The 23699-nt window shown below is 37.2% G+C and overlaps 4 protein-coding genes and 1 non-coding gene across 5 annotated transcripts; 2 read left to right on the plus strand and 3 right to left on the minus strand.

Moving 5' to 3' along the window:
• Positions 1-3992: 3992 nt before the first annotated feature.
• LOC143588546 (uncharacterized) lies at positions 3993-4751 on the minus strand. Its single transcript, XM_077069522.1, has one exon. It carries the CDS (start codon positions 4586-4588, stop codon positions 4379-4381), a length of 210 nt encoding a protein of 69 aa, XP_076925637.1. The 5' UTR covers positions 4589-4751; the 3' UTR covers positions 3993-4378.
• A 2130-nt stretch (positions 4752-6881) lies between these two features.
• LOC143588547 (protein transport protein Sec61 subunit gamma-like) lies at positions 6882-8636 on the plus strand. The gene is made up of 3 exons (XM_077069523.1): positions 6882-7042; positions 7114-7231; positions 8446-8636. Exons 1-2 carry the CDS (start codon positions 6949-6951, stop codon positions 7227-7229), a joined length of 210 nt encoding a protein of 69 aa, XP_076925638.1. The 5' UTR covers positions 6882-6948; the 3' UTR covers positions 7230-7231; positions 8446-8636.
• Positions 8637-9376: 740 nt separating this feature from the next.
• On the minus strand, positions 9377-9457 carry TRNAL-AAG (transfer RNA leucine (anticodon AAG)). The gene has a single exon. It is a non-coding gene; the product is annotated as a tRNA-Leu (tRNA).
• Positions 9458-9762: 305 nt separating this feature from the next.
• Positions 9763-14050, plus strand: LOC143588529 (sulfite oxidase-like). The gene is made up of 11 exons (XM_077069504.1): positions 9763-9884; positions 10561-10676; positions 10775-10837; positions 10925-11043; positions 11136-11254; positions 11334-11429; positions 12219-12329; positions 12417-12518; positions 12679-12726; positions 13519-13734; positions 13810-14050. Exons 1-11 carry the CDS (start codon positions 9810-9812, stop codon positions 13924-13926), a joined length of 1182 nt encoding a protein of 393 aa, XP_076925619.1. The 5' UTR covers positions 9763-9809; the 3' UTR covers positions 13927-14050.
• A 273-nt stretch (positions 14051-14323) lies between these two features.
• LOC143588548 (ATPase family AAA domain-containing protein FIGL1-like) lies at positions 14324-20019 on the minus strand. The gene is made up of 13 exons (XM_077069524.1): positions 19613-20019; positions 18053-18188; positions 17543-17845; positions 17228-17451; positions 16994-17121; positions 16783-16901; positions 16454-16546; positions 15758-15859; positions 15510-15612; positions 15322-15405; positions 14993-15088; positions 14787-14911; positions 14324-14662 (listed from the first exon to the last, which is right to left on the minus strand). The coding sequence occupies exons 1-13, from the start codon at positions 19909-19911 to the stop codon at positions 14561-14563; spliced, it is 1914 nt and encodes a 637-aa protein (XP_076925639.1). The 5' UTR covers positions 19912-20019; the 3' UTR covers positions 14324-14560.
• Between the last annotated feature and the right edge of the window lie 3680 nt (positions 20020-23699).

A 23699-nucleotide genomic window follows, 5' to 3' on the forward strand; every position in this document is an offset into this window, starting at 1 on the left:
TGTAGTGCCCCAGCTGGCTTTTTATGACGATAGGGCCTTCTTTGCTGGGTCCTCCTGGCACTCGCGGGAAGCGCACCTCAGCTTCCTTCCACGCGCATGGTTCTGGCGTTCGCCTTTTTCTTCCTCTGATGTTGCCATGAACCATGTTGATACTGATGTCAACGGGCTTTCGTCCGTTGCCCCGGTACCGGTTGTCGTTCCGTCCTCCCTTCTTGATTGATGCCACCAGGTGTGCCAATCTTCCATCCTTGACGAATGCTTCAACAATATCCTTCAAGGATGTACACTCTTCCGTACCATGACCTTTTGTCCCGTGGAAGTCACAGGATTTGCTCTGATCCGCATTAGGTCGGTGCCGGATCACTGGAGCTTTTGGCCACGGTAGCTTTTCAGTGGCAAATATCTCCGTGACGCTTTTGGTTAGTGGCGTCCACCGGTGCTTTTGGCTTGAAGGGTGTGTGTGATTTCTTCCGCCAACAAGAGGGTGAGAGCTGGATGAGGTGTCAAAGTTTACCCTTGACTGCCAGATACCTAGCTTCCTCTTTTTGTTCTGCCGGGCGATCCGGACATTGTTCTCTCTTGTCCTCTGCGTGTAGAGGTTTGTACTCTGGGGAAGGTCCCTTCCCAGTTGCTTCTCCGTCTCGGCAAAGCGCTTGGCCGCCGTCATGATGGCATCCCATGTTGATGGCATGCCATCCTTACCCGTCAATGTGCGGATAAGCTCCGGGTATTCGGCGCCTTGGATGAAAGCGGCGCGGACAAGATCTTCACTTACGTTACCGAGACTTAGCTTTTTGGAGTTGAAGCGGGTGATGAAGTCTAATAAAGATTCAACCTCCTCTCTAACGCAGTTGAGGATCGTCCACTGTTCCTCAGTGTATTTCCTCTGTTGGCTGAAGTGCTGGCTGAACTTGTTCTGAAAGTCCGCCCAGTCATATATGTGGTGGACCGGTAAACGATCGAACCATGCCCTGGCCGCTCCAACCAGAGTCATCTGGAACATATAACACCACGTGGGTTCCGTCCAGTTACTGACGGTTGCCCCCGCAATGAATCTGTTCAAGTGGTCGTCTGGGTCGGATAGACCATCATAAGTGCCAATGTTAGACATTTGTTTGGCACTTCTCGGGGCGATTGCTTCCGCAATGTCCCTTGCCAACTTTGACTTTCCTGCAATTGTAGCAGTTGGCCTAAAGGTTTTTGAGAAGTCACGCGGGTTTCTCTCCGCATTTGTTGGTTTAAAAGCTTCCCCAAAATTCCTTTTCGGCTGGAAGTCCGTTTCCTTACGCTTCCCTTTCGCCTTATGGCGAGGGTTTGCGTCGGTATCGGATTCTTCTCTCTCCTCGTCTGAGTACTCGCACTCGCTGTTCATATTGAGCTGTTGGCGAGTACTGCCGAATTCGTCAGCCTGTTGGACTGAACGCAAGCGTTCATCCAATTCAGCTTGGAACTCTCTTTGACGTGCTTCGGCCCACGCCTTCACTTGATCTAGTGTTTGGCGAGGGGCCCTCGTTCGTTTTTCCAACTGGGCATCAGTGAACCCCAGTGGAATATTTACTGCACTTGCCCCGGCTTGTGTAGTCGGGGTAGTGTTCGTAAGATTTGTGTAACCGCCGGTGTTCCCCCCAGTTGCTGGGGTTGTGGTTATCGGGGTTTCTTGGTCGGTTACTGGCCTTGGGACCGGAGTAACGTTAACCATTTCTTCAGAAATTTTGAAAAAACTAAATTAGTTCTAGCTTTTATGCACGGATGGCGCAAATGAAGAAACACTAAGTGAACCCACAGGCAGATTATAGATAATCTGGGGGTTAAGTAATGTTTCCCACGGATGAGGTCCAGCAGAGAAGATTGTTCTTCAGGGGACCTGCAAAACAGACACCGTAAGCTCGTCACTGAGAAGGGGGGGGGGGGGGTTCCTCCTTGTGACCACCCTCCGGCGTGAGAATCAGACTAGATTGCTCTGAATATAAGTGTATATTAAGAGATTGCTAGATAAGATTGAGATATCAGATGATGTCCTTACCATTCCAAGGTGTTGGAGTATTTATAGCCGAAGGTAGGTTTCCAAGCAGGTACAGCCGGCTGAATAGTATTCCTGTTCTACCAACAGTGGACGTACGCACAGGCCATGCTGGTTGGTGGATAGGTTACGGCCAACAGTAATAAGGTCGGCCGTATACTGTTCCTTTACTGCCGGCTACGCACTGTTCCACCAACTGTAGGCTGTGCACGTCCCCTCGTAAGGGTTGGTGAGTAGGCAGCGGCTAATAGTGACAAACAGTACTAGAGGGTGCTCCTCCTCGTATTGTTGTCGGTGAGCTGTCACCCCTGTGATTAGTTCATGGGCTGCTCTGGTCAAATTGTCTGTTCCGCCCATACCTTAGTAGGTATAGTACGAAAGACCTTCCAGAAGCATACGGACTGGCTCATTTAGGCGGGAGTGTTCCCGCCTTGCTCATTCCTTCATGTGACTACTGAAGTAACGAATGCCTTGTGCGTGTAGCCTTGCTGTTAGTGCGGGTAGCCTTCCCTGATGGCTTGTATCCGCAGCTGCGGGAACAGGCGGGGTACTTCACCATTGGGAGGCTTTCCCTGCGGGTACAGCTGGCGTACTGCGCGTAAGGTTCTTTGAGCATGGTGGGTCCTGCTGGAGCAGTTGGTCATTGCGCAGACGTCCCTGTTCAAGGTGAGTCTTGCGGGTCCAACTGGGCTCTGCTGGGACCTACCTCTTCAAGAATATAGATTTTTCAGTTATTAAAAAACGAAATAATAAAGAGTAGACCAACTGTCCAATTATTCAAACCGATTATGTTTACAAAGGAATTAAAGTAGGAAAGTTACAATTATTAAAGGGTAAATCGCACGAATCTTTGATGAAGTTACAAAAGGTGAATGAAATAAGCATATATTTTCCTTCCATTTCTCACATTTACTCTCCACGGCCTTCCTTAAAAAACTTATGAACAAAATTTTTCTGACATTCTTCTTAAATTGTTTCTTTTTCCCTCGGTTAATGAAACTCAGAAACATATTATTACGATGTTGACTTTTTTTATGATTTATTGTGAAGGAGCAATGCATAAATGAAATCAATGAAACCAAGGAACAAACACCAACGAGTAAGGAATCAATCGTCTCTCTTTGACTCCCTTCCTTATCCTTCTAGTTCCTTCCAAATTGAAAGGAAAACATTTTTCCTCTATTTCCTACAATTTCTTTCCTTTAACAAAACTCAAGGATACAACGATTTTATCTCTCCGTCCCTTTCCTTCTAAGATAAACTCATGAACACGTCCCCTTCTTTCTCTCACTCTCTTTCTTTTCTTAACTGGAACTTGGAAACAACATGATTTAGTGTTTGTCATTTTGAGTCTTTCAATTTCAACGAAAGAACGGTGAAATAGAGCATTCCCGGCAGATCATCTATCTTCATTTCTATAATAACGTAAAAAAGTCACTGCATTCTCTCTTTTTTCAATAAACAAATACTTTTATTATTACATTATCTCTAGTTTTCATTGACAACCATTTTTACTAGATAAATTTGTAAAGGGTGAACAGTGTTTCTCTAAATTTACTCGTAAACCAGTAATATTCTCTCTACTCCAATCACACTCATACTAAAAAATAGATGACACCCTCATATAATTTGAAAAAACTATTATGAATTAAGTGTGACTTTGACTGAAAATTATGAATTCTCTTAGGTACGGTTCAAATAGTCAAAAATCAAAGTGACTTAAATTTTTTTACCTTATTTTTCTGTAGTGTTGGCTCGAGTTCAAAGAGACATTGCCCCATATTTAGCTAAAAGTCCAAAACTTATTATTATTTTTTTTAAATCTTGGACCCTCACATTTCTAATCTTGATATCAAATCTCCGGCAAAATTGAAAAGTATGACATAACTGAATGTCTGAATCATGATGATAAACGTGTCTTCAAAGTTCAAATAGAATTTGTAAATTGTGATATTACAAAAAATAAAAAAAATATGACCGAATTGATTCATACACGTAAACCCCAAATAATCATGGTTAAATTGTGCATCAAATGAAAGTCTGAATTTCAAATTTCACATAACACTTTTTTCACAATCTGATTTGACAATTTTTTTATGCCAACTTTTATAAAACAAACGAAAGGACGACTTACGAATAGCAAGCTCTGTACAATCATCATCAATGTCTGAATTCAAATGAAAAAAAATCAATATTCACATTTCACACCAAAAATGTATAAGTACTAAGGGATTGTTTAGAAAAACACAAAATCAGTTCATAGAATTTGTAACCAGTCATATTATTATCAAATCCAATCCAAATTAATCCACAAAATGTAAATCACTAACCAATGATGAAAATTTAAACCATTACATCTTAACCAAGGTACATATGAACTCCAATCGCTAGCAAAAAGATACAAATAAGCGCGAAATAAATAACCGAATGAACCAATATCGACACACCACTCGTCTGAAAGTTACCAAACTCCACCACCTTGTTGCGACCCGGAATCTGAATCAGTAACCCTGGTGTTAGCAATATGAACAACACTACCGCCACGAAAACCGGGCCCCAGTCCGACATGTTTGCAAGATGTGACTTGTGAATGTGTGGGATTGTTGAATGAAGAGACAGTTGGATTTAAGGTTTAGTGGTGGAGGAAGAGACAAGATAGGTATGACTGTGAAAGAGGAAAAGTGAATGAAGAAGCTTTGATTGCTTAATCAAGTTATCTATATTCAATTAAGTGTCATGCCCACTTGTGTTAAATGTTAGTGGACATGTGTTTTGAAAGAGTTGTTGCATTCTCATCCCTTGACTTTACAAGTCATGTTTTGTTTTTTATATTTCTCAAATGATTTTAAAATAACCATCTACTCATGAGCAACTCAAGATTGGCTCTTTAAAAAGTTTGATCGAGCTAAGCTTAATCGAGCTCGAGCCTAAAAGTAAGCTCGTTTAATAAACGAGTCAGAGCTTCACTTATCGAGCTCGAGCTGACTCGCGAGCCTAAACGAGCCTATTATTTATATAATGTTATTAAAAAATAAATAAAAATAACTAAATAATATATACTTTTTATACATAAAATTATAAAATATATATATAATTATATTTATATAAAAAATAACTGATAAATAGTAAACGAGCCGAGCTCGAGCTTTAAAATCTACTCATGAGCGGAGCTCGATCTCGAAACGAGCCGAGCTCGAGCTCTGGATGAGTTAAACGAGCCTAGTCGAGCTCGGGCTCGACTCAGCTCGTTTCCACCCCTAGTTGTCACTTATGGAGTTGTGGGGGTGTAACTACTAACTAGTAGCAAGACCTATTATTAAATTGTGACATGCTCTATATTTTTTTCATAAAATTCTTGGTTTGGAATTAGGTAATTTTAGGCTATGTATTATAGTTGGGGTGAAAGGTTTAAATAAAAAGTGATGATAACACATGGAGGAATTGTTTCATCTTTTATCTAGATGTGTTGTGGTCATGTGAAATGTGATGAGATGGATAATTTGGGTTTACATTTGGCCTCTTAGCGCCTCTTTGAGCCCTTTCCGTGGTGTTCTGCTCTTCTTGTCTACGTGGTGGGGTTTAGTGCTCCTTGTTTATGGTTCGATTAAGGTTAATTTCGGTTAATTAACCAAACGAAATTTGATGCACAACTAATTAATATCCCTAAATCGAAACATAAAATCTTGTTTTTAGTTTAATCAACATAACAAGAATTCCTTTCTACCTACGTGACGTGACGGTGACCGTCACCATTACACACCCGATGAATTCAACTCTCAATAAAATTTAACAACCCACCCCCACCCCACACACACCCACCTTTCAGTAACACCATAATACACCCGATTAATTCAGTTCTCAATAAATTTTGGTCCTATTGGTTTTTGAAAACCCCAAAATAAAAATCAAACATTTAGGTGGTGTTTGGGATTTCTTATTGAAACCCTCTTTTTAACAATTTTAACTTTTGATAGAAGTTAATAGTTTAAAAGGTGTTTGGTAACTCATAAGTTATTTTAAATTTTAACTTCTTAGCTAGTGTAAAAATGAGGTTTTTAAAATTTAAGGGATTCCAACTTTATGAACTTTTGAGTTTGGTGAGGAGTATTACCCATTACACCTTTCTCAACTAAAATCCTAAACAATTTAAAAAAAAACAATTAAAAAAATGTCTTTTTTTGGTCATTTTACATTAATAAGGTAAGTCAATATTTTTTTAAAACAACTATAAGACCAATAATTCGTGACTTACGATATCAATATTGCGAAACTCCTATTATATATTTATTTCAAGCGATTGATTAAAGTTGGCGTGAATTCCAGATCCGAGACGAGAACTTCGTTGTACACGTTTAACTTCAACGTGAGAAAACTTTTAGATGTTTATTGTTTAGCTATAAACAGTGACCATGTTGTCTTTGTTTATGTGTGTTTTTCTAGTGTGTAAACAACCACCCAATGGGAGCTCACCATAGGTGGGATCAGTTCGTTTAATATTATCAATATTTTATTACCGATTACGGAGTCGTTCACTATCCTTTATATTATTTTATACTGTTGTTCGATCGTTTGTTTATACCGCACCCGTCTCGATCGTTTATCAAGAACACAATCCGTTCGTTTGTCCGGTTTCAGGACCTACAACAACTTATTGACTTATTACTTAAAAGTTAATCCAAACATATTTTTTGAAAACTCCTTTTCATATGTTATAAGTTTTTTTTACAAGAAGTCATTTAGAACTTGAATAAATAGTAATAATAATAATAATAATAATAATAATAATAATCCGAAGCGAACTACCTTTGTTTGTCAACGCTATTATAATAATAACCCCTTTGCTCTGTTCTGAATTCTCATCGTTTCCTCCGCATACAAATCCCCAATTCACTTGACAGATCCAATCTCTCTTATTCAATCAATCAATAATGGATGCTTTAGATTCAGTGTTCGAGCCACTAAGAGAGTTCTCAAAGGACAGTTATCGTCTAGTCAAGCGATGCCACAAGCCTGATCGCAAAGGTAAACCCTAATTCTCACTTTTAATTGATTAATAATCTGACTCAATTCTCATTTACAATTTCTTTCTACAGAATTCTCGAAGGTAGCTGTTCGTACGGCCATTGGATTCGTTGTCATGGGATTCGTAGGCTTCTTCGTTAAGCTTATCTTCATTCCGATTAATAACATCATCGTCGGATCTGTTTAGAGGTGAATTCACTTTCTTATTATATGTGCTTTTTTACATTTAGTGTTGATTGATTTTGACCTATGTGGATTTGATATATGCGTTTGAAGTGGTTAGTGTTAATTAATTTGAATATTGCATACCTTAAATTTGATTTAATGCCTAAGTAGTTTCTACCATGAGATCAATAGCACAATTCATCTGGTATAGTAGAATTTGAGCTTAATAACTCAAGCCAGAATAATTGAGATTTGAGAATGCGACTTATGTTTTTTTGAAAGATTAGATCCTTGGTTTTAAAAAGCGTGGGCAACAGGTCTCAAAGACATGTTTGGGATTGAGTTTGAAAACAACTTATTGGTTTTTTTCAAAAAGCAATAAGTTAAAAAAATGTTTGGTGATCACAAAAAGCTTTCTTATTTTAGCTTTTTGAAAGGGTTAAAAAGCTGTTTTCTAAAAGTCACAAATCCTGACTTTTCAAAATGACTTTTTGAAAAAACCAATAAGTCAATAAGCTGTTTTGAAACTCAAATTCCAAATACGAAACAACATCACACAGCACAAAAGCGCATGTTTTCCGTACGGGCGCAAGGTTTTTATATATATCATAGGTTTTTAGGATCATCTACCCAAAATTTTGCTATAACTAGGCATTATATATGATTTAATTTATAATTTGTACAACTTAAAAAGCATGTTTTACGTCATTTTGATGCATAAAATCACCCGTGTACGAAAGGCGCCGCGCTCGCCTGTGTGTTTTGAACTTTCGCCTTGAGTGGCGAAAAGCGATGTGGGCTGCGCTTTTATAAACCGAGAATTTAAATCATGTTTTGTGTCTTTCATCATGTCTGTCTTATTTGGTCATTATATGAATAGACCATACAGAGTCAGTATATAGAATCTCATGATGAGAAATTGAGGATGATAGCGGGGATAACTGTGTTTACCTGATTGTTTAGCATGATCCCACTGATTAGAAGGGTATTAGTGTGGGCCGTGAGTTTTTCAGTTTACAGGTTCTCATGGTTATACATAGAATGTGATAGATCATGCTCTATGTGATTTGAAGTTTTATGTAAGGATCGTTGGAGTTTTTACTTTATGTTAAGCCCGACTGTGTATCTTGTAGTAGTTTGGTTGATAAGTGTTCATTTGTTTGCGGCTAAAGAAGTCTACATGTTGAACCTGTCTTAACAATTTTGGCTAACATTTGCTCTATTTGCTTATTTGTCAGATCATACAATCGACAAGGAATGGATGGAGGACACTAACTAGCCGCATGCAAAATGGAATGGTTTAGAAACATAAGTATGATGTATTAAGGGAACGTATTTTGGTTTTCTGTTTATGTAGAATGGGATTTTTTTATTTGATGCTTAAATGTTGAACTTATGTTAGCTTTTAAATTCTCTGTTTTTTGATTTACTTACTGATGTGTTTTTTGTTTAAAAAAAATAATAATAAAATTGGTTTGCTTGTTGAGTGCTTTACACGCTTCATTTGAATCACGGTTTAGTTGCATTATTTTCGGGTTCTTAGTTTTTAAAGCGTCTTTGAGTCGATAGCCAAAACACTTTTTAAACTTAAAATTTAGCTTGGTTTACTAAGCTCTTGACTTAAGTTTAAGTTGATCAGCAATTCTAATAAATATTTTCAAGTTATGAACTGTAAATGGTTTCTTAGTCATGCTCCAACAGATGACCATGCAGTGACAAATTTAGAAGTACAAGTCCAGCTTAGATTCGTCTTGACTAGGGGTGTAAACGAGTCAAACCAAAGTCAAGCCTGAGCATGGCTCGTTATGAGCTCTATTTAACATTCTGAGCTCTGCTCATTAGTTTTTTTAAAGCTCATGATGTGATTCAGCTTGGCTTGTTTATTGTTTTATTTGTCCATATAAATTATTTTGATATTATAACTTTTTTATTAACATTTCATCTATACATGCGCGTATATTAAATAAAGTTATATAAATATGAGTCCTAACTCGTTTAAGATTGGCTCAATTTGAGCTCTTACGAGCCGGTCTCGAATAGCTTACGAACGGCTCGGTTTGTTTATGTTTACAATAGCTTAAGTATTGAGAATTACTTCATAGGTGGTGGAATAAAAAAGCAATAGAACAGAGAGTTATTTGACAAAAAAAATTACAATTAAAAATGAGTTGTCGAGAGTGGGATTTGAACCCACGCCCTTTCGGACCAGAACCTTAATCTGGCGCCTTAGACCAACTCGGCCATCTCGACATTATATTATTACTTTCCAAAGAATCTTATTTTAAAAAGCTCACCTAGTCTCAATTCTAACGTGACGTTGAAACTAGATGACAGCCACTCATCTCACCGTCCATTTTGTTAATAAAAAAGTATAGTGGGTTTCACAATCAGCTGTCGTCGTAACACGTAAAAGATACTTCACCCGGTTTGTTTGTTTGTTTTTATTTGTTCATCATCACTTCATTGCCATCCTCACCATCCTCATCTTATCACACACACAGAATAATAATAATAATAATAATAATAATAATAATAATAATAATAATAATAATAATAATAATAATAATAATAATAATAATACAATCGAGTGAAGAAGCAAAATATGCCTGGACTGAGAGCACCATCCAATTACTCAGAAGAGCCTTCTCGTCATCCTTGTCTCAAAATCAACTCTAAGGCAAGCTAGCTGCTATTTCATTTTGTTTTCATTGCTCATACTTATGTAATTAATCACACTACGAGTTATCAGTATTGAAATCTGTTTGTTATATCTATAGTAAATAACTAACTGTAACTGTGAAGTGATAATAATAATAATAATAATAATAATAATAATAATATATTATTAATTTAAACATAACTTATTATGCAGTATTGTAGAACTCGCTAGATGCTGTGGTGTGGTACAAACTAGTGATTAGTCTGATTGTATTTTTATACGTAATTTTTCAAACTTATTAATCGGATTGGATTAATGACTATTAACTATTCTGACCTAAGTTTGACTGATATGAGCCAATTGATGACTGGATTTGACTGATGACCGATTTTTAGGTCTGATTACCTGAAATCGTGTCGGTTGATCACTGATTTCTGATTAATTGGCGCCTATTACTGATTTTGTTAACATTTATGTGAGATGTTTGACTTCAAATATATTAGTATAGTCAAATTATGGTTTTAACAATTTAAAAATCTTCATTACTAGCTATTTAATTTTTTTTATACAACTGTGTAAATGTAATACACGGATTTCTAACGTAGTATTAATATATATAAGTTTTAAAAAGCTCAATTTTTGATATATATAAATTATTATGAATTCTGTAGTTTATAAATATTATTTGGCACAGGAGCCCTTCAATGCCGAGCCACCACGTCAAGCGTTGGTTTCTTCTTATGTGACACCTACGCATTTCTTCTACAAAAGAAGCCATGGACCGATACCTGTTGTTGATGATATAGAAAGGTGCTGACTCCTAAAACATGTTGCTTTTGATCTTTATATGTTAAATTGTTTATTATTAAGTTATTAACCGACTGTTATTATATGTTTTTAATAAACAGATATTGTGTGTCTGTTAAGGGACTAATTGAGAAACCCAAAGAGCTTTTCATGAAAGACATTTTGTGAGTGATAAATAGTTAAAACACTCTCTGTTCTATTTGAAATTTTTATGACAGATTGTAATATTCATTTTGTTTTTTTAATTGCAGGAGTCTTCCAAAATATAATGTAACTGCAACTTTCCAGTGTGCTGGTAACAGACGAACTGCAATGAGCAAAACCCGAACTATAAGAGGAGTTGGTTGGGATGTTGCTGCTTTAGGAAATGGTTTGTTTTCTATAATCATTATCCACTAATTCATTAACCTATTTGGCAATGAAATAATAATACCCTTTTTGCCGTTGTTGCGCACATGTCAGCAATTTGGGGTGGAGCAAAACTTGCAGATGTTCTTGAACTTGTTGGTATACCTAATTATACCAACACGACACCGACAGGTGGAAAATTTGTTGAGTTTGTGAGCGTTGACAGGTGTAAGGTTTGTACTTTGTTATCTAATTTAGGATTTTTGTTGATAACAATTTACAATTTCTTTTAATGTTCTTGCTTGATTACAGGAGGAGAAAGGAGGTCCTTATAAGGCTTCAATCCCACTAATTCAGGCGACAAATCCGGAAGCTGATGTGTTGCTTGCTTATGAGATGAATGGAGAGGTATATTTGAGAGATTTTACGTAAATTTAAAGTAGCAAAATTGTTGTTAGTACAAACTTTATGTATATGTACTTTATCATGTTCCTGTTTGGGGTGTGCATGGGTCGGTTTTGGGATCAAGCTAACCAAAAACTGAAAATTCAGTTTTTTGGTTCTGAAAACGTTCAGTTTCGTTGTTTTTTGGCTTTTGGTTTTTTACAATGGGTTCGATTCGTTTTTTCGGTTGTGCCATTTGGGATTGAAATTGTCGGGCCGAAACAAAAATGTCTGACAATAATGAAATCGGACCATAAACTCTAATCCTAATCTTTTTGTTAATTAATGAGTAGTTAAGTATTCACATTTGGACGTTTTGAGTTAGACCAATTATTAAATTTTTATTAATTACTTAACATTAATAAAAAAGTTATAATCCATAAATCAATAACAAAAAGGCGGGGTCCCCTCCCCCCCCCCCCGGTTTTGACGGGGTCCATTCTTGTTTTATGTTACATGCAAAACCGAAACAAAACGAAAATTTGATTTTTGAAAAAAACATAAAACCAAACCATCGTTTATGGGTTGGGTTCGGTTATTTCGGTTCGGTTTTTTCGATAGCTTACTGCTATGAGTGAGATTACGACGGGTACGTTTGTTTGTGCTGGTTATTTCGGTTTTATGCACATCCCGATCATTCCATTTTCTTCAATTCTCTCTTCAGTATTAACATGTAATCACAACTTTACAATCTTTCTTCCTGCTTAGCAGTTGATTTCACTTTTGCTTATTGGTTTGTGAAACTGTTATAAGATTCTCAACAGGGATCACGGGTATCCACTGAGAGTAGTTGTCCCGGGGGTTATCGGTGCCCGTTCTGTGAAATGGCTTGATAGCATCAACATAGACTCCCAAGACTGCAAGGTTAGATTTTTAATTTTATTATCAATCTATAAAATTTACATGTTAGAGTTCCTGTTTCTAAATCTGCAATATATTTCTGCTTACCAGGGATTCTTCATGCAAAAAGACTACAAAATGTTTCCACCGACAGTAAATTGGGATAATATTGACTGGTCTACAAGAAGGCCACAAATGGATTTCCCTGTTCAGGTACTTCTTAGTTATTATGGTCATTATGTTAATTGGTTAGTTAAAATGATAATTATGATATTTCTTTAGCAAAGGTAGTCTGTATTAGAATGATTAGAAGGTTAATATTAACTTATATGAGTGATGCTTTTGACTTCATTTGTGGGCTGGTTATTGGCAGAGTGCAATATGCTCTTTGGAGGATGTGAATGTGGGGAGAAATGGAAAGGTTAGTAAGCTTTATTTATTTATTTATTTATAGTACTCTCATATTTAAGATAAGAGGGTTTCTAGGCAAAGAATTTTGTAGTTTTATGACTTAAGTGACGAGATATTTGGATTTGAATTGACAAGCATGTTGTCACGGCACATCCATGCAAATGAGTATGTGTGAGTAGATGTGGTAATAATGATATGAATCCATTTACTTGCAAACGGGTTCGAGTTAATTGTTTTTTAAAATCTTTAACAGGAAACTGGTTGAGCAGGTCTGAATTTGTCAATTTTGAAGCATGCCAAGTCATAAAACATTTTTTTTAATAGAATAGCATGGTAATAATATAGCTTTAAGGTTTGGGATCAAACCAAACCGAAATTATTTTTTTTTAAACCGTTTGGTTTTTGGTTTTCACGATGGGTTTGGTTCCGTTTTGGTTTTGTTTTTCCTTTTGAGCTTGAAATTTTTGGGCCGAAAGAAAAGGCCCAAAATAATAAAATTTTGGGCTGCATTTTAACTGGTTAGGTTCAGTTTTCACTGGTTCGGTCCGTTTTTTTTGGTTATGAGTTGAGTACATGCAAAACCAAAACCAAACCGAAACCCAAACCAGAGAAGAAGCATAAAAACCAGACGGTTTTGGGTGGGGTTCAGGTATTTCACTTTCATGCACATCCCTAGGTTTTGTAATAACCATATATAACGCCTTAACATAATGACCTGTTTTGACCCGTTATCCCTCTTGCTTGACCCACCCAAGTTGCCACCATTTTATATGAGCTAATTTCTTAAAAACATTTTGTGCAGATAACTGTAAAAGGATATGCAGTTTCAGGAGGTGGGCGTGGAATTGAACGAGTCGATATATCCACCGATGGGGGTAAAACCTGGAAGGAGGCATCTAGATACCAAAAACCGGGCGTTGAATACATTGCAGATGATGAAAAAAGTGATAAATGGGCATGGGTACTGTTTGAAGCTGAGGTGGATGTACACACAAATACAGAGATAATTGCAAAAGCTGTATGTGATCTTATGTTTTTAACTCTTTAATCATGGTTGACTTATTAACTAATTTATTTCCATGTCAACCAACAGGTGGACATAGCTGCAAATGTACAACCTGAAAAGGTTGAAGACATCTGGAACTTGAGAGGAATTCTGAACACATCGTGGCATCGTGTTCATGTACAAGTTAGGCATTCGAATATGTAAGCTATACATACATCGGAGCATGCAATAATATGAGCAGGATGATAAATTGTATGATAATCCCTGCAACTTTTTCTGCAATTACATACTTTCGGATTTAATTTTTTTTTCTTCTGCTTATTGTTGGGTCTTGTAACAAATTATTTGAAAGGTTCCTTGGTAATGTATCATTTCTGATAGAAAACTACGTGCATTTATTATGAAAGATCACGATTTCTGTAAGTTATGCTCTTATATCATTTTTAACGAGTAATAATATGTCGACCTAAAAATCAATCAGACGACACATGACTTAATGCATGAGGTTGTATGTGGGTTGGAATCAGGCTGGCTTTTAATGTGATACTTTCTTTACGAGTATTATCAACGGATTTAGATATAAATTTCACTTGTAATAATATAGTTTTGATGGTTACATTCAGCACATTAACCCATTAAAAAACAAGTATAAAGCATGTAAGAAAACATTTTGAGCCGACCCGACCCAAACCTATTACATATGCTGCCCACCAGTCATGTTCCATTACTTTAAAGTTTTCATATGAATTTTAAAAGGATAACATACAATACGACTTCGAGCCACAGGCTGTCAAAATCATGATTGCGGCTTTCAAGTACCGCATCGATCACTTCAAGGCTACATCGATAAGCTCCCAAACTGATTATTCCAAACTTCATATGTCCCAAGTTCGTTAACAGAAACAGAAGGTCTCACTTCTTGCAGTGCATTCTCAAAGTCCTACAAAATAACATGTCAGTTGACTTTTATAGGTCAAACTCGATAACATCTTTCAAATATTTTTAATTCAATATAAACTGTACCAATCTGCAATTAAATTATAAAATCCTATATAAGAAAGTACCTTTAGTGTAACTGGCCTCATATCATCCTTCTTAAGTTCAGTAATATTTGAATCTCTCATAGCTTCTCTCAATGGACCCATGGAAGCATCTTTCACTAGATTCTTCATATCAGATCCCGAATAGCCTGAAAAACCCCCAAAATACAAACTAACATAAGCCGTAATATGTAACACGTCATAATTTGTAAAATATAAAAATAAGTTACCTTCGGTTAATTTGCATATGCTATCGATCTCCTCTGTCGAAAGATTGAAAAGCCCATCCTTCATTAAAAGATTACGTACTATCCAGGCTCTCGCTTCTTCACCCCGATACATTTAATACAAATTTAAATCCCATTATTAGTGTCAAATAATTTTGGCATAAAGAATTGTAGAACTATTTTAGAAACATGTATATATGTCAGGTCGATTTGATTAGCTCACCTTTCATTTTCTTTTTAAGTTCATAATAACCAATAAACTATATGAAAATGAAACATTATTTTCTGTTATTAAAAGTTAAAAAGTGTAACATACTAAACTATTGTTGCACCTGAAGAAGGAAGTGGAATATAAAGTCGTTTTGTAAGACGCCTTCTAGCAGCCTCGTCTAGTTCTTGTGGTCTATTTGTTGCTCCTGCCAGATATTTAATCGGGTGGTGGTAACTTTAGTGAAAAGCAGATAAAACTTTAAAAGGGGGGTTTTCATTAAAAGGATGAATAATAATAAGATTTTTTAACCTATGAGCAGAACTTGTTCATTCCCATTGTCAAATCCTTCCATTTCTATAAGAAACTGTGTCTTCATTCGCCTGCTTGACTCATGCTCACCATCTGACTTGCGCTGCAAGGTATTATACATTAGTATATTGTCTTACAAGCAATCAAAATACAATAAAGTTGCAAAAGACATTGAAACTTTTATATTATTTAGAGTGCTTGAAAGGAACATAAAACTTTCTTTGTTCATGGATCAAAATCTAACATACCTGGGACAACAGTGAATCTATTTCATCCACAAATATTACAGCTGGCTGGCGACAGCTGGCAACTCCAAAAAGAGCCCTCACCAGCTTTTCACCTTCTCCAATCTACGGTCACCGTTTAACCTTTTTACTTGTATATATAATAGAAAAAAACCAGCAGGATGGGCGGGTTGACTAAAGTTTCAGAACAAATGATTCTGTTTTGGGTAACTTTGACCCGCGGCACTCTTGAACCTTTTTTTTTTTTGTAATTTGTTGCTCTAGTTTTTGTCAGGCATGAACACCAACATATATTACTTCAATAATATCTCTAACTTCTAAATTAGTGACTTATGATGCTTTATGCCTAAAATACGCTTTGAGGTTTGAACGACTTTCACCTGTTCAACCCATATACTTTATACCTAGTTTATGTTTACCCATTTGACCTATTAGAGATGAAATAATATCCAAATTGACACATTCATAAGCAACTTGTTCAAAACTGTCACCTCGGTTTCAGTTATGAAAATATCCACCTTGCACAATGCCAAAAAAGTTCCATATAAAGGTTTTCTTTCCAAATCCTCACAAAGTTAAGTTTAACAACAACATTGGAGTTACATTTCCTAGATATCGTAAGTCAAAATTTTAGTACATATATAATTACAATTTATCTATAGTGCTAAAAACCATCTGCATTAAAGAATCTATACATACCCATTTACTGGTTAGCGAACTTGCAGATATGTAGAAAAATGTTGCTTTAGCCTCTCCAGCAATTGCTTTACCTATCATTGTTTTACCTGTTCCCTAAAACATAAAAAAAGATGCAAACAAATCAAACAAGTGGCAAAACAGCTGGGTCAAATAGGCTGAGTTGAGCACTGAAACTACTTGTCAGTTTTCTCAAATTTCTATCATTAACAATGTACTAAATATAATTACAACTAGATTATTGGAGTTAAATACAACCTAAATCAACCCATTTTCATATAAATAGATCAAAATTCCCACCTCTTCAATATATTAACATGTATTGCACTTACTGGGGGACCAAATAAAAGAAGCCCTCGTCCTGGAGCACGAACACCTTTAAATAAATCAGGCCGCATCAAAGGCCATATGACCATCTCAGTTACACATTTTTTTGCATGATGTAATCCAGCTGTTAAGATACAACATATTATAATCTTATTAGAGTTAACTACAAATTTATAAAACATGAAAAAAACTCTAAGCATCACTAATGTCTAATACCAATATCATCCCAACGAACATTAGGATCTCGATCCATTATCTCATTACTAATGTGCTCAATTAGGCGAGGCTCTAAATTCCTTAACTTCTCTGGAAGTTCACCATCAGGACCGCACAGCATATCCATGCTGCAATCATATAGTGAACTACGTTCAAAATATCATTTTCCAAAAGTTAAAGTGAACAAGATGCTTGATGTTGATTTATTATGTTATAAACAAGCACTAAACTTACCATCTTTTTGTTGAATCATCTAATGCATCTTCGCCTTTCGATGCACGTGACGTTACATTACCAGTATTACCACCATTTGATCTAATCGGTGGTACAAAACCACGCAGTCCACGACGTGATCCATAGGATTTGACGCCATACCCTCTGTTAGATCCATCACTTTGTGAAGATACTGAGGGATTTGGTGATGCAGTCAACCCTCTCTTTTGTCTAACATCCATTTCCTGTGGTATAAATGAGAGAAATCATATTGAGCTATCCGAAAAATCCTGAAAATAAGCTTATAAGAAGATATTCAACATTAAAGATGGATACCAATTTTTTTTTGGCGGTAACAAAACCGTTGCCTGTAGCTTCACTGTTACTTGATGGAGACGTGACTTTTTCAATCTTTGGGCTACTGATTTCCACGTGAGCTCGCTTCGATCTCAAGTTGTTTCCATATGTTCTTTCTTCATCAGCATTAAGATATGTAAACGAACCACAACCCTCAACAGAATTATTATACATACCATTATTTTTCCCTAATATGCCCCCATACAAGCTTGCTGGTTTTACAGGTAAATAACCTTTTGAAGTCTTGCCAGTAATATCTTCCTGCTTTCCAGGTTCATCATCCTATCATAGATTGCTATCATTAGCCAATGATATTTATAGCATCTCATGTTATTGCAATCTAACAAGTATACTCATCCCTTTACTATATTATAACTGGTAATTAGAATCTTCACAGCAATGCATACATGAGTTCATGGAAAGGTTTAAGTATGTGAAGAAAAAAAACCACCAATACCAGATAACTAAGCATCCACAACCATAGGGTACCTCATTTAGAGTGTTTACTTTAGAATGCTGAAAAAGAGCTTTAAAATACTTGGATTGCTTGATTCTCTCAATGCTGATATCCCCTTGCTTATGGAAAACAAACCCTGGATCTCTACCAGCTTGCTCAAAAGCTTGACTGCAGTGAAAAGAGTGCAAAAACCATGGATAAACATCGAAAACTAATAAACTTTGATAACCATAAAACTAAATGAAACACAATTCAGCTAGTTAACCTAGAACTTTAACCTAGCTTATAACTTTTAAACAACATCTATAATCTCTTTATACTCCATAGATTAAACCTTGCACTCCCTACTGCTATAAATCAAAGGCACAAAAATGAACAACATAACTATGGAAAAGCCAAAATGTAAAGAGCCTTCTGAATTTCATGATTTACGTTTCAAATTGACCTAAAATTCTATGGCAATGCAACATTATAACAGGATGATCAACATAAACAAGTTAGAACATCAGTGCAGATTACTAGTTATCTAGAAGCTGCAGTTTGGCGGTAACAACAAAGCTAGAGCACGCAATTTGATTATGTAAACAACTTCAGTAAATAAGTGTTGAGAAAACAAACAACGCGAGTCAGAAACGAGTGACTGAGTAGCAGGTTTGAGTTTTAATAACAACCTAAAATTATACGGCAATGCAACACAAACAAATTAGAAGATTATTACATATTATCAGCTATCTAGAAGTTGCAATTTGACGGTCACAACAAAGCTAGGGCACACAAATTGATTACAAAAACTTCAGTAAAGAAGTGTTGAAATAACTACAAATCCGAGTCAGAAACGAGCGTATCAGCAGCAGATTCGAGTTTTCATAAACAAATTAGAAGATCACTACAGATTATCAGCTATCTAGGAGTTATACTTTGACAGTAGCAACAAAGCTAGGGCACGCAATTTGCTAACAAAAACAACTTCAGTAAACAAGTATAAAAACAACTACCGGTCCGAGTCAGTAAAGAGTGACTGAGTAGCAAAATCGAGTTTCAAATTATCCTAAAATTCTACAGCAATTGCGTAACAGACTATCAGCTATCTAGAACTTGCAATTTGACGGTAACAACAAAGCTAGGCCACACAATTTGATAACAAATTCAACTTCATTAAACAAGTGTTAAAACAACTGCCGATCCGAGTCAGGAACGAGTGACTGAGTAGCATATTCGAGTTTCATATTAACCTAAACTTCTACGACAATGCAGCATTAAGTAACAGGATTATTAAAATAAAGTCAAACAAATTAGCACCTCAGTATAGATTATTAGCTATCTAGAAGTTGCAGGTTGCAGGTTGTGGTAGCAACAAAGCTAGGGCACACAATTTGATTACAAAAGCAATTCAGTAAACAAGTGTTAAAAGTTAATACAACTACGGGTTCGAGTCGGTAACTAGTGACTAAGTAGCATATTCAAGTTTCAAATTAACCTGAAACTATACGGCAATGCAATCACCAATCAGCTATCTAGAAGTTGCAATTTGACAATAAACAACAAAGCTAGGGCACATAATTTGATAACGAAATAAGTGTTAATACAAATACCGGTCCGAGTCAGGAGCGAGTGACCGAGTCGCAGATTCGAGTTTCGAGATAGCTTCACGGCGAATCGGACGAATACACGCTTCGTCCACGTCATTGAGAGACTGAGAGTCGAGGAAACCGATGAGACGGAATGAGAGTAGCTGAGCGTAACTGTAATCTCCGTTCTGGATTGCGATATCTGCACCGAACAGAAGAGATTGGAGCCGCTTGAGGTTTGTATCCAGCTCTTTTCGCCAGCAAGCTGAAGCCGATGATGATAATGATAATGATGATGACGGTGGTTTTGGTTCAGCCTCCATTGTTTGTTCTTCGATTTCGATGGACTGTGTGTAAACTATTTTCCCGCCATTTTCTTTACATTTTATGGTGGCGTGACGGTATACTTTTTGGGATAAATGGATAATGACCAAAATAGCCCTATATTCCGTGACTAACGCTCTCAGATAATTTTTTTTTTTTTTAAATTGTCACTTTCTAAACCGTTAGATGCAACAGGTTAGATTGTTAAGGATCTTTAAACTTCTATCGGGTCTGAATATAAACTTGCAAAAATCAGTTTTGTTTGGAGTGGAAGTCAATAATCAAGAAATTAAAGTAATGGCAGATTTGCTACATTGTAGATCAGGGGAACTTCCATTCATATATTTGGGGATTAAAGTTGGAGCAAATATGAATAATAGAAATAACTGGCAGCCAGTGATTGATGTGTTTGACAAACGACTAGCAAGTTGGAAAGCTCATTCGCTTTCAATGGGGGGTCGGTTGACACTAATTAAATTGGTTCTGGATGCGCTTCCTAGCTATTATTTTTCACTCTATCAAGCTCCAATGAATGTGTTGCAAAAGTTAGAGGCAAAAAGAAGAAAATTTTTATAGGGTGGAAATGAAGAAAAAACCAAAATCAGTTGGGTCTCGTGGGATAAGGTTTTAAAGTCTAAAGAAGACGGGGGGTTGGGTCTTTGTTCGCTTAGAGACTCCAACCTATCTCTATTGTCGAAATGGTGGTGGAGGTTCAAGGTGGAAGATGATAGTTTGTGGAGGAATGTTGTTAAGGCGTTGCATGAGACTACAAGATCGTGGATAATTCTCCCTCAAAACAAAAAACTTACCGGAATTTGGGGGAAAATAGTAAACATTGAAAAAGAGCTTTGAAAGTTCTCAAATCTCGTTGAGAAGGTTATTTAAAGCTAAGGTGGGTGATGGACAGAAATTGAGATTCTGGCTAGACAATTGGCTAGAAGAAGGTTCTTTAAAAGAGCGTTTTCCTAACCTTTTTTCCTTAGAAAAGGTTAAGTCTTGTTTAGTGGCGGATCGTTGTGTTGAGTTGAATGGGTCTATTTCGTTGAGGTGGTGTTGGAAAAGGCAACCTTTGTACGGGGAGGTGGTAAACGAGTTGATGGAACTTCTCAAAAAACTGTACCATTTTTGATACGATGGTGGGGAAGATAAATGGATTTGGGAAGGCGACGGTTCAGGTGTCTATTCGGTTGCTTCAATAAAAAAACAGTTTTATAGGGTTGTGCCAAGCCCTCGTGAGTGCAATATGCATTGGAATAGTTGGATACCCTTGAAGGTGAATTTGGTTGTGTGGCGAGCGCTCATTAATCTACTTCCTACGTGTGATAATTTGTTAAAAAGAAAGGTGGTATATGGGCCAAATATTTGCATTTGTTGCAGATCAACAGGAGAATCAGCTGATCATTTGTTTGCAAGCTGTTATGTGGCTTCTGCGGTTTGGTACAACATTTGTAAATGGTGCAATTTAACTCCTTTTGTTGCTTCCACGATAAAAGGGGTTTTAAACATCCTTAAGCAGGTGCCGGAGAAGGAGCACAAGAGAAAAATAGTGAGTTCAATTTTTATGGTGGTGTTTTGGAGCATTTGGAGAGCTCGAAATAAACTAATCTTCGAGAATGAGCCCATAAAAATCGTTAACATTCTGAGCGAGATAAAGGTGTTAAGTTTTTTATGGATTAAAAACAGAGCGAAAGGTTTAGTTATATATTGGACTAGTTGGAATAGATTGATTTTGTATTATGATAGTTAATGTGTGTTTTTACCGCCCCTGCTAGCTTCTCATTGGGAGGGGTTTGGTTTTGGTTTATTGAAATTTGCCGTTCAAAAAAAAAAGATGCAACAGGTTAGAACTGATATTCGACAAATCTATTTGACACTTTATGTTTTTGGACCACACACATCTAGGTACGCATGCATTTAAACGGTCAGTCATTGATCTATCCGTCGGGCCTCATATCTTTTCTCTCTGGCTTCTTCTCTATTCTGTCGGGCCCGACGAAATAATATTAAATACAAAAATGAAGCCGACGGAATGGATATGGTCGACATAATAATAGATATGAAGTCCGACGGAATAGATCCATGGCCGACAGTTTAAGTGTATACGTATCTAGATGTGGTTGGTTTAAAACGGAAGGCTGTGGGATATATCCGTCAGATGTTAGTTCTAATTTGTTGAATCCAATTTTAGAAAGTGGTCATTTCAGGTATTTTTTGATTTGGGGGTTGGTCAAGGAATGTTTCAGATATATCTATCAGATGCCGATTCTAATTTATTGAATACGACTGTCGAAGCATGAAATGAATCTGACCTGATCCATGACGATGTTTCCACGGATTTTGAGATGAACGAACCACGTCTTGATCTTCTTCTGCGGCTACTTGAGACCTGCAATGGTTTTTCGGGGGTGCGGAGGCGACTGCTAAGAAATCTCAAAGATCTCTTGTTTACAGACACAAAAAGTGGTGGTGGCTCTTATTGAGCATGACCCCTGAATAAGGAGGTGGAGACCTCCTTATATAGAGAGCCTCATGGCCACCATCATGATACCCTAATGGGCCTAGCCCAGTTAGGGTTACCTCCACAAAACTCCCTCAGCCCAATAACATTGTATTAGTCCATATAATAAATAAGCCAAACATAATAAATAATAAATTTAGGGTCGTAAAACCGGGTTTAGTACCATACCCCTACAAGCCCCCCAAGTCCAGCGTTGCTCCTGGGCGCGCAAGCGTCTAGGTGGAGCGCTGGACTTTATAAGGTGTGAGGCGGTTTTTTCCCTTTTCTTTGGCCTTTTCTTTATTGTCTTTGAGTTTTGGGAGGTTTTCTTCATGATGGTGACATGTTGTAATAAAATCCTGCGCGCGAGGCGACTTACAAGCTATGAGAATAATAAAGCTTGCGCGCGAGGCGACTTACGAGCTATAGGAATAATATAGAGCTTGCGCGCGAGGCGTCTTACGGGCTATAAGAATAATTAAGCCTGCGCGCGAGGCGACTTACGGATCTATGAGAATAATGCAGCCTGCGTGCGTGGCGTCTTACGAGCTATAAGAATAATAAAAGCTTGCGCCCGAGGCGTCTTATGAGCTGTAAGAGTAATAACAGCTTGCGCGCGAGGCGTCTTATGAGCTGTATGAATAATAAAGCTTTGCGCGCGAGGCGTCTTATGAGCTATAAGAATAATTACAGCTTGCGCGCGAGGCGTCTTACGAGCTGTATGAATAATAAAGCTTGCGCGTGAGGCGTCTTACGAGCTATAAGAATAATAACAGCTTGCGCGCGAGGCGTTTTATGAGCTGTATGAATAACAAAGCTTGCGCGTGAGGCGTCTTACGAGCTATAAGAATAATAACAGCTTGCGCGCGGGGCGGCTTATGAGCTGTATGAATAACAAAGATGGCGCGCGAGGCGTCTTACGAGCTATAAGAGTAATAACAGCTTGCGCGCGAGGCGTCTTATGAGCTGTATGAATAATACAGCTTTGCGCGCGAGGCGTCTTACGAGCTATAAGAGTAATTACAGCTTGCGCGCGAGGCGTCTTATGAGCTGTATGAATAATAGAGCTTGCGCGCGAGGCGTCTTACGAGCTATAATAAGAATAATAACAGCTTGCGCGCGAGGCGTCTTATGAGCTGTATGAATAATAGAGCTTGCGCGCGAGGCATCTTATGAGCTGTATGAATAATAGAGCTTGCACGCGATGTAACACCCCGACCAAAGGCGGATTATACATCGGGGCGCCACATATTGTTTCATTACTCGTGACACTATTGGGTGTCAATATTT

This window comes from Bidens hawaiensis, unplaced genomic scaffold (assembly GCF_021521415.1).
Source record: "Bidens hawaiensis isolate Kalapana, Puna unplaced genomic scaffold, B.hawaiensis_p1.1 tig00036431_1, whole genome shotgun sequence".
NCBI classification, from domain to species: domain Eukaryota; kingdom Viridiplantae; phylum Streptophyta; class Magnoliopsida; order Asterales; family Asteraceae; genus Bidens; species Bidens hawaiensis.